General features: G+C 37.2%; 2 protein-coding genes across 5 annotated transcripts; one reads left to right on the top strand and one right to left on the bottom strand.

Annotated features, from left to right (window-relative positions):
- Positions 1 to 325: 325 nt before the first annotated feature.
- Positions 326 to 4742, bottom strand: LOC135593942 (eukaryotic translation initiation factor 3 subunit F-like). Its single transcript, XM_065084296.1, has 6 exons — positions 4459 to 4742; positions 3589 to 3668; positions 1981 to 2249; positions 891 to 1012; positions 714 to 827; positions 326 to 622 (listed from the first exon to the last, which is right to left on the bottom strand). Exons 1-6 carry the CDS (start codon positions 4663 to 4665, stop codon positions 533 to 535), a joined length of 882 nt encoding a protein of 293 aa, XP_064940368.1. The 5' UTR covers positions 4666 to 4742; the 3' UTR covers positions 326 to 532.
- Positions 4743 to 5265: 523 nt separating this feature from the next.
- On the top strand, positions 5266 to 10986 carry LOC103999286 (14-3-3-like protein GF14-C). Of its 4 annotated transcripts, none has more exons than XM_009421001.3 (6): positions 5266 to 5419; positions 5889 to 6324; positions 6435 to 6513; positions 7044 to 7166; positions 10394 to 10510; positions 10592 to 10986. In XM_009421001.3, the coding sequence occupies exons 2-6, from the start codon at positions 5918 to 5920 to the stop codon at positions 10649 to 10651; spliced, it is 786 nt and encodes a 261-aa protein (XP_009419276.1). In that variant the 5' UTR covers positions 5266 to 5419; positions 5889 to 5917; the 3' UTR covers positions 10652 to 10986. The 4 variants fall into 4 exon arrangements, with proteins under 4 accessions (XP_009419276.1, XP_064940367.1, XP_009419277.1 ...); XM_009421002.3 differs by lacking the exon at positions 5266 to 5419 and adding an exon at positions 5432 to 5531; XM_065084294.1 differs by lacking the exon at positions 5266 to 5419 and adding an exon at positions 5632 to 5656.
- The last annotated feature ends 106 nt before the right edge of the window (positions 10987 to 11092 follow it).

Here is an 11092-nt window from a genome sequence, read left to right as displayed (position 1 = left end):
CAACACCATCATCCACCACCACTAATGAAATTATCAATTTATTTATCATTTTCATATTATTTATATTAACATATTTTTCATCTATAAAATCGATAATATTAAAATAAATAGAGTTACATATTACACTTTCATAATTATAAAAATTTTAATATAAATACTTTAAATCTAAAGATCAGAATGTTAAATTTTTTATCACGCAGCACTTTCTTAACTATAAATTTTGTATGCCAAAGTAACTATGAAATAAATTAAACTAGATATCACAAAGCACTAAGTGAAAAGTAATGCCTACAAAGGAGTAGGCGGCTTCTGGGACATGAAGAGATGGCATCAGAAAACCAAATATGATACAATGTTAAAAATGATCCAGTGCATAAGTATCATCAGGGAGGAATCCTTTCACCAAAACTTGAAAACAGTATATATCTGATAATACCACTAACTGCCTGACTGTAAATCTCCGCAATTAATAATGTCTACTTGGTTTAAACAGACAACATATTGGCAGCTTCTTTCGGAAACAAAAGGTGAGTTACAGTATCTGAGCAGCTGTGTTCAGTTTTTCTGCAATGCCGAGCTGTGCCCTAATGAGGCTTGACAAGTATACCAATGCAAGATTATCCTGTAATGAAGAGAAAAGAGTTCATTTAAGTAATGCAAAAGATGGTGAACATTTCTTATCAGGGCCTTTTCAGATGGAAAGAAGCCTCCACCTGAATTCTGTCATTGAAAACCTTGTCAAAAGCTGCTGGTGAAATTTTTGGAACCAATGCCAAAGTGTCAGCGAGAAATCTCCCAATATCATTATCCGGGGCTGCACGTCCTTCCTAATAAATATTGGAACACTTAGGTCTTAGACAAGAAAAAGAAAATGTCATAGAGACTCTTACCACAACATCATCAACGTATTTATAGATATCATCAATCAGTGCATACAATCTCTCCATTGAAGCTTCCATTCCCTCCAAGTCATTCGGAAGCTTGTCGACAACAGTTGTCTTCAAGATGTCAACTGCAATGACAAAAAAACATAGCACTTAGTTTGTAGCATAAATTGATCCTTCCAAAACTTGCATTGGCAGAAGTGTTTTGCACTATGCCATCGTCTTTTTTAGTTTGTTTTCAACATCACTTCCAGTATGAAAATGCATGAGTCAAATAGCTTACTGTTGAAATTAAGAAAGAAAATATAACTAACTTTAACACCAATACAAATGTAAACTAAATTTACTTGATAGTCCAGAAGGAAAACATCACATTGTTAGTCATTAAAAGAAAATTTCAAACCATATGAATGAAACAAACTAAATGAACTTCTAAATGCAAAATCTTCTCTACATACATGCAGGGATGCTAAGATGACTTGTTACCAATCCATACAAGATGAAAGCAGAGATAATTTGTGTGTAATTTGTATATATACATGGAGGGAGAGGGGAAGATAGAAGGGAGGGAGCCCACAACTCTCAGCAGGATTCAACATTTATGGTCAAGTCTGCTGCCAAAAGACCTACAATGAGATCTATACCAGTTCAAAATGAGTGTATATATGCATGTCCATATATAAGCTACCAGGGACCTTATTTAGTCAGGCAGGGATTATTTCTCCAAATTATCTTGAAGTGCAAATGAACCTGATGTAATAAAAAAGGAATCTTAAAATATAAACAAATCAAACCATGAACCTCAATCTATTCTACATGAATTTACCATTTAGATAACAGTATGATCTACCAATGTTTAAGAGGTTCCATTAACAGCATGTAAAGAAGTGACCTTTGGTGAAACAAAGGCTTTGAATAACAAAGGCTTACTAGAAAAAGTGAGTCAGCAGGGATGAGGCTTATCCCACAAATTCAGCCACATAAGCATGTATAAAAAACATAGCATATCTAGCGACCAAGGTATATTCAGACATGTGTCCAACATTTACAAGATAGAAATGTGGAATGTCAAAAGTATTTCAAGTAAAAGTCATACATCCAACTCGTTCTGCCTCAATCATCCTCAAATCCAAAGGAATTTCTTGAAATTGTGCTGCAAGTGGCCTATCTCCAAGAGACAAATTAACTGATACATAAGCTTTTATTGAAGCCTCTCCATTTCTGAATCCAGTATCAACAGTAAGATGAAGAGGGGGAACAGAATTCTGTGCATCCTTAAGATCTTTTACAGAATCTTTAAGTTCCTTTACATAGAAGTCATGTATTAATGAGCTCCCACCAGAAACACCGAAGCCAGTTGAAAACCTGAACAACGCACATCATTAAGGTAGCAATACACATCATTATGTTCTTTGAAGAAACACAAACAAGCCTAACCATATTATCTGTAACTTGAAAGCTTATGAAAACAAAACATCTACTCATGCTTGAAATTTAAAATCAACTAAACTAAATACATAAATAAAAAGTCTAAACCAATCAGCACAATCACAGCAGGTCCCATATCAGACTGAGACAAGAGTTGGGTTGGTAGCAAAGTGCAAAAGGTTGTTAAAAAACATATGAACATAGATCATTACATGACACATATGGAGGCACCCCCAATAGTAACACATTCCCAATTGCGGAGTCAAAATTCAACAGTAAGAATTGGGCCTGCATATGCAGTCAGATAAATATTGAAGCTATGTAGGTCCATTATGGTTCAGTCATATGATTTGATAAGCACATAAGCAACATATTCTTTATAGGAAACCAATAAAACTGTCAACAAGAATTTGATTTTTCCATAATATTCTTTATAAAAATTTAAAAGTGGTATCTTATAATATATACATATAAAAAAAGTAAAAAAATTGAAAGTATGTATACAAAGGTAGAAAAAAGTAAGAAAATACACTGAGAGTAATTGATAAAACTGTGACAAAAGCATAATAAAAGGTAGTGAGCTGAGAAAAGAAAAGGCAAAACAAAAAACAAATCTGGTTCAGCAAAACAAAAAAGGAACCACTGATAAATACCTGACATACACAACACTAAATCCATCACAAAAAACTCAAAGAATATTCAAGTTATATGAGAATCATATTGTCCGCCAGAACATGTCTGAGAATACAAACTACCAAGATACAAATGTGCTGGAGGAGACCTATAAAAAAGGTTGTGACTAGAGATATCTTTAGTAAATCTGATAGTTACAAAATGCAAAATACATTAGGACAAAATCATAATCATTACCATGAAACAGTTCGAATAAATAATTGTTAGCTACTACCACGAATTACCAGCTAGAATAATTTGAAGGTAAAAATAACTAATCCTAAAAATTGTTGTTCTAAATTGATATAGTTACATATAAAAGAAAGACACAAATTTGAAAAGAAATTACAGCCGTCCATTGAACTAAAACAAATCGATAGTAACTAACCCAAACTAAAACACTTCATTACCCTAAGAAGTAAATCTTCCGATGACATATTTACTTCTAGATGAAGAAAGACCATGAGAAAATAAAAAAAACATGATTATAGATGCAAGAGGACAAGGATACCTCAAATGCAGCTGTGCATGAAATATTTAATTATACATGCAAAGCACAAGAAATGCCAGAAAATCATGGCTATTCAAACAGAGAGGTATTTACCATCCAACAAGTACTTCCTTGGGATTCACCTTTAAGTGGGACATATACATGTTCCGATGGTACTCAACATCCAACGCAACCTGAGGTAGAAGGCATGTTAAAGACAACATTGAAGTTTAGGAAAACAAGAAAACAAACCAACAATCTGCAGGCAGATCCGTATGATGGAATTTACTTAGTGATAACTCTTGGAAACCAAAATAAAATGGCATGAAGCAAGACAATCAGTGTAACATTCATATCTCAACTTTAAAACTTCAAATTGCCAACAAAACCCCAAATATATAACAACTATCATACGGAAATCAAGATAAATTTGAGCAGATCCAACACAATATATTGTGCTTTCCATTATTGTGATTCTGCTAAAATATATTTGGTTGTTGACAGAATAACTAGACTGCTTCAAAGTTTCAAGTATAGATTTGCCAATGTTGACAAGTAGAATTTCCCTCAAATTTTTCTATAAGAACTACTAAAATAATAAAGTTCCTCAAGGTAGTTATTTAAGAAGCAGAGAAGAAGAATAGAACATCAAGATGCCCAGTTACAAAACTGAAGAATGTTTACCAAATTATGTTAGAAAACAGTTCGTGCAATATTAAGTTTTAGAAAATAATATTGCTTAGTATCAACGTGTACAACTGGTGATGAATCCTTACTGAAAGTGCTGAAACTACAGATCATCTAATCGGGAAAATATCTAACAAATGAAGAACGACTTCGAATTAATCCTCTTACAGCATATCCATCAATATCTAAGATCAAATATCATATTTTATTTCAGTTGCGATGTCGAGAAGGTAAGTAAGGATAAACACTAAGGACTGGAACCAAGGGAGGACTAATGCGAACTCAATGGGGGCGCACCTGGTCGGCGGACTCGTTGTGGGGGACGGCATAGGAGTTCTTGATCTCGACGACGCCATCGGAGACGGAGCCGAGGAGGGTTCCGATGACACGGTCCGCCTGGTCGGGGCGCCGGACGTAGCAGTCGCAGATGTTGAAGAGGACGACAGGGTGCAGCCTCGCCGACACGATCGGCGACGAAGGTGGGAAGAACTGCAGCACAGCCATGAGATCAGAGCGCGGCGGCCTGTTAGGGTTTTCTGGAGACCTGCTGCCCACGCGCGCCGCCTTCGTGTGGTAATTTAGCCAGCCGGCCGTGAAGCCTGCTATCGTTGTTCTATAGGCTGGGCCATGAGGCCCAATTATAGACCCACCGTTGCTGCATCTATTTCTGTACGTGCATTGAGACCAAACCTATTAATCGTGGTTAGCTACAACTCACTTGTCATCGGTCGTGACTCGAGCCGTGATTCAGGGATTCAGGCTCACGGGAAGCGGCTCGGCCCATGGGTCATGACATCATCGCGGACGTAGGGAGCGATCCGGGAATCCTGTTCCCCGTCTCGGGCGGGGCCGTCGCTTTCCGTGGCCGCATGATGCGGGCTGTCGGTCAATTTGGTATCACGGCATCGGGCGAATCATGCAGCCCGCGTTCCGCGTGGTCCAGCTGATGGGCGGGCCACCGGATGCCATCCCCGTGTTCCTTCCACGTGTTCGATCCTCCTCCTCCGAAGGACCACCCGATAGCACTCACCGATCATTATATCATTTGTACCGATTGTTTCTACTTCTTTTTTTACCCGTTTTCTGATTGGTTGCAAACGCGGGCGCTCCTGAGGTTGGTCGTCGGGTGCGTCAGGAAAAGGTAAGAACAATGCCGCCCTGTGTTTTCTCATCAATGCATTCTCCTGTCGCCCTAAATAACCCGAGGCAACGTTAGCTACCGATTGAACGGTGCGCACAGAGAAAGCGAGAGAAAAAGGTAAGCAAGAGGAACCCTAAGCTCCTCGGTTGCCTCTGTGAAGGGCCGTGCTTCCGCCGTCATTTCGTGTGATCTGGCCGTTTTTCCGCTTCATATTTCTTGACGGATTCCTGTACTGCACGGTTTTCTTCTTCTGTGGTGTTATATTCGAACAGTTTCATTTTGAAATCTTTTGATGATGAATCTAAGCATCATCTCTTATCTATGTTTTGGTTTCTCTGCAAACTCTGCTTCTTGGTAACGTTTCCTTGAATCGAACTGTTTTGTTTTCGTTGAGCAAGAACTTTTAGATCCTCCCAATTGATGGATTCGTTTGTATCTGATTTGTTTTCCTTTCTCGCTCTTTTTTGAAATTGTTTTATTCAAGCACCTTTTTATTTTGTTTTTGTTTTTTTTTGCTTGATTTTGGGCCTAAATAAACGGCGTAAAAATGTCATTTTGATGTCGATCTGCGTTCATAATTCGCCAGAGTCGACATCTTCGTTGAGATCTATCAAAATGTCACCGGTGGAGTCGCCCCGCGAGGAGAATGTGTACATGGCCAAGCTGGCGGAGCAGGCGGAGCGGTACGAGGAGATGGTGGAGTTCATGGAGACCGTCGTGAAGACGATAAACGGGGAGGAGCTCACGGTGGAGGAGCGCAACCTCCTCTCGGTGGCCTACAAGAACGTGATTGGAGCTCGCCGCGCGTCCTGGCGTATCATCTCCTCCATCGAGCAGAAGGAGGAGAGCCGCGGGAACGAGGATCACGTCACCTTGATCAAGGAGTACCGCAGCAAGGTCGAGGCCGAGCTCAGCAAAATCTGCGATGGAATCCTGAAGCTGCTTGACACCCACCTCGTCCCCTCCGCCACCACCGCTGAGTCCAAGGTGTTTTACCTTAAGATGAAGGGTGACTACCACAGGTTAGATGAAACATATTCCTCTTAAGAAAAAAAAAGTAGATATATTTGTACTTCCTACTTTTTTTTTTTATTTGGTGGTAACGATAATCTTGTTTTGTTTTTCTGCTTAGGTACTTGGCAGAGTTCAAGACTGGAGCTGAGAGGAAAGAAGCAGCTGAGAGCACTCTTTTGGCTTACAAATCTGCACAGGTACTCCACATTCATATATTAATTTCATGCCGATCCTTAGTTCTTTGCCATCTCCGTTTAAAATACCCCCGCATGATGCTAAGGAAATATAGTATCTTTCATAGACAAATTTTTTAGCTAAAACAGAAGCATGCGTACTAACTTATGCAAGGTAGATTAGGGAAAGAACCAGTGAACTGTGGACCACAATGATGGCATCAGTTCTTTAATATTATGCAATGATATTAGTTCAAGACTCAATTATGGATGAACTATAAGGGATCTGTTTTGCTGATGTAGTCTTGGTTTTCAATCATTATTTATTGTTTGGTTTCTTTTAAATTTTAGGCACTTCTTTGAGTTACTTCTTTTCAGTAATTGTCTTGGTTCGATAAAGTTCTTTTCTTCCCATAGATACCAAACATATATGTTGTTGCAATACTGATGATTGCATATTTTTTCTTCTGGGAAAACATATTTACTATTTCTTTTTCAAGTCATTCTTGTAAATTTTGCTTCCAAATAGTGACATTTGGCAGAACTTATAACAGGATATTGCTTTAGCTGATCTGGCTCCTACTCATCCTATAAGGCTGGGGCTGGCACTCAACTTCTCTGTGTTCTATTATGAGATTCTTAACTCACCAGACCGTGCTTGCAGCCTTGCAAAACAGGTTTATCTCACAGATCCCTCTTCTTTTACAGTATATTGTGATGCTCAATTGACATTCCACAATCATTCGTTATGTACCTCAGTTGATGTGATGTTTTACTTTTGCGTTTATATGTTATGCTGGAAAAACATAACTTTTCCAAATTGGAAAATAATAAATCATATGAGGTGCATGGAATGAACATCGATATTTTTAAAATTAAAGTTGGGGATTCAATAATCTTCAGTGACATAACCTGAAGCATAACTAAAATGATGATAAATTGGTTTAGTTTGAAGTTCAAATCTAGCTGATTTTTTGTGTTGGACTAGTTAGACTCTGTTTGACTAGTTAGAGTCTTGGTTTTAACTTTTATGGAAAATTCTTATCTTATTGTCCTCTTTTTTTCTTGGAGATAATTCTAGCATATTCTTGGAGCCAAATGATGCTTATGAGCTATGTTTGATCTAGATAACTCTTTTCATAGGATTTTATGGGAATACACTTTTTCTACAAAGGAAGCCTTATTCTGTGATGCTTCTTTAATGAGAGATCCATTGGAGTTGGATTATGCTTATAACAAAGGTTTGGTGTAACTTTCTAAGGTGTGATTTAATATGGATTTCTGCTTTGTAGTCAACTAGAAGACTTACTCTATTTTCCTTGTACCTTTGATATTCTGCATTGGCATCCTTCCACCTCCCATCCTGTGCTCATTTATGCTCCAGTATTGCTCCATGTCACTGCTTCTTTCAGACATGATATATACAAAGATAATCGCTCCATGAAGCTCACCAACTTGTCTTTTAACTTAGTTGTTCTTTATTTTATTGACCAAACATATATTTCAGTCACTCTGCTTCCTTATCCATGTTAGTCTTTATGCTACTTAAATGTTACAATAATATACTATAGGCACTCATCCAATGGTGTTCATGCAAATACTTAAATGTACTTGTAAATGTACATTTAAGTATTTACATTCTTAAATGAGTCACATTTTTATATAGGTAATCGTGAACATTCTTAAATGTACCTGTAAATGCACATGCAGACTCATAGATGCATATAATTAGGTTGCTGCATCTTCTAGTTCTTGTATTCAATTTGATACCTAGGTTGTGCTACGTGACAAATCATTCTTGCCTTTCTTTCTCCTTTAATCAACAATTAGAATTATGAAAAGCTTTGGTTTAAGAACTCTATAGTCTATATTATTTCAGTTCTTGAATTTCACATATGCTAACATTTTATTCTTTAGTATATATTATGGTTTTTGATATATAATTTGAATTACAGCCATTATAGAACTTTGTCATGTTAATACCTCAGAATAATATTATTGGGTGTTTAAAACTGCATCATAATTGCATTGGTGTGAAAATGGACCATAATTTCTTATTTGGACAATTAATTTGGTACTTTTGGCACATCATCTTGATAGTTATTGTAAAGGAGCCTATAACGCAAGTTATTTAATTTTTTTTCTGCTTAGATGTTTTAGCCATGCATCGCCAGTTGTTTTAGTCATACAACCTGGATGTGATGATTCACTAATTGCTTTTTCATATGACTAAAGATTTGAATAAATTTCTTTTATTTTTTCAGCTCTTATTATTGTTAGTAAAGAAATTGTGTTTTTGTAAGGGAAATTCATGTAAAATCAACATATCATCAAATATGATATATTGTCTAGGTCTAGAAGCGGAGCATATTACGTGACTTCACAATATTACATATATAATTGATTTTGAACCATGTTATCATTGTGTTTATGTAGTTTGGTTGCAAATGCGGGTGAACACTTCAATTAATAATGTAATTCAGGTTCCATATACATTCACACTGTTAGAGATTCCATTGGTTGGTTGTAAATTTAGGTCATATTAATGTGGTGATATTATGGTAAAGATTGCTTCATGACCATAATTCAAATCACGTTAAATACACTATCTGATTGTTGGCGTAAAGCTGTGTACACTAATACTCCCTAGACCAGCGTGAATTAATGGGAGCCTTGTGCACTGGGCACACTTTTGTCACTTTTTTATATTGATGTGGCTTTTAATGTTATCCAGTCGATAGCACACATTAGGAAAGTTATTTTAGGTGTATTACAGAATGTTTTGTCAAAGTTTGGTGCTTGTGTTGGGAAATGATTCTGTTTCCACTTAGGTGAGTAGGTGAATGGTGGTTGATTTTTTCCTTGTAAAGGTTCAATTGGTACCATGTATGAAGCTGGGGGTTGGTTGATGTTATTTCAAAGTTATGATTCGTAAGAAGTGAGATATTTGGTTGTTGCAAAAGGTTGAGTCCCTAGTTCCCTTTGTTAGCTATTTCATTGCCATTCTTCTACTTATTAATTTCTTTCATTGTTGCTGCTGTTATGCGTTAGACTAAAAATGTTACTTTTATGGGCCTTGTTTCTAGTAGGATAGGCTTCTGATGCAAGAACTGACACACAATCCTTCATCCAAATGTTAACCTGGATGGCTTATTCCTGAGGGAAAAAAAAAGGATTACTCACTGGTAATTAAATCACATAAAGTTTGCTCAATGTGAATCTCATCAAAATGCTGATATGTAATTATGCATCATAATATCAAATTTGAAATGAGTTGTGTCGACCTATGCTGTGGAGGCACCAGATGTGGAGTAAATTACATGTAAGGCTATGTCCACAGTCTACCTTTCTGCATATGTTGATGTCAAGCACAGAATGTTTGAACAGCAAGATGCAAGCCACATATGTTTTGATTGCTAACTAATGAAAAAATTGTGGAAATGATCGTAATGTCTTTGTTGTTTGCCATGGTTAATGGACAAAAGACTAAACACTCATTGTCAATGAGATCACTGACCGATGGGTGGCTTGTTGGAAAAAGTCACTTTAAGATTATGGTGATTAACTCATAAGGTCCTCTCAATTTCTTGTGCTTTCAGTTGAATCAAGTTGAATTACCTCTGCTTGCCTTACCTAATAACTTATATTCCTGTTCTCATCTTGTTTGATCCATGCATTTCAGTAGTTCATAAAGCTAGTGTTGATTGTTGATCACCATTTCCATTGAGTTACTAAGTTCTAGGTTTAACTGATACATGTTTGATAACAGTTTCTAAAACATTCATTGATCCAATGGTTTCCTGTCTTACCAGTTCAGCAGAAGTCCTGGTTGTCTCGGCCAAAGCATTTTCTGGTTTCATGGTTTCATTTTTTCCTAAAACTACAACTTTGATGGCAATTGCAGGCTTTTGATGAGGCTATCTCAGAACTGGACACCTTGGGCGAAGAATCATACAAGGACAGTACGTTGATCATGCAGCTTCTCCGAGACAACTTGACACTATGGACCTCTGATATCACGGTCAGTTTACTCTCCTTGGTAGTGCTGATCTCTGTCTGACATTCTATTATGCGTACCATCTAACTAGGTTTTACCTGCCAGGAGGATGGAGCTGATGAGATCAAAGAAGCTCCAAAGAAGGAATCAGGAGAGGGCCAGTGATCTGGAAATCGACACTTCCTCGTGGGTGATACAGGATGTACCCTTTTTAAGTAGTTGCGAGAATCTTGTGCTTCTTGGTTGTCCTCTCTTCTTTTGTGTTGCGGACAACATAAAGCCAACTGATACTTTCTAGGGATTGGATTGCCTTCAGTATTTTACTATCATAGTTATCAATTAGCTTGTTCTAATGGGAGATAAAAATGATTCTGTATGGTTAATCATGGGCAACTTGGTTTTAGTAGCTGGGAAGACACTGGTAACCAGAAGGTAGCATGCATAATTCCTGCGTGTCTGAGGCTATCTGGTGATCAAATTCTATTTGGATCATTATTCCATCCGTGATATTTTCTTCTTTAATGTACTTTGGTCTTTTGATGCATGCGCGCAATGGTTGCAAATTCCATATTAGAAGATGTAAAAGATGCATCCGTGATATTTGGA

This window comes from Musa acuminata, chromosome BXJ1-9 (genome assembly GCF_036884655.1).
Source record: "Musa acuminata AAA Group cultivar baxijiao chromosome BXJ1-9, Cavendish_Baxijiao_AAA, whole genome shotgun sequence".
Classification (NCBI taxonomy): domain Eukaryota; kingdom Viridiplantae; phylum Streptophyta; class Magnoliopsida; order Zingiberales; family Musaceae; genus Musa; species Musa acuminata.
The sequence above is the reverse complement of the archived record's forward strand: the minus strand, read 5'-3'. Positions and strand labels throughout refer to the sequence as shown.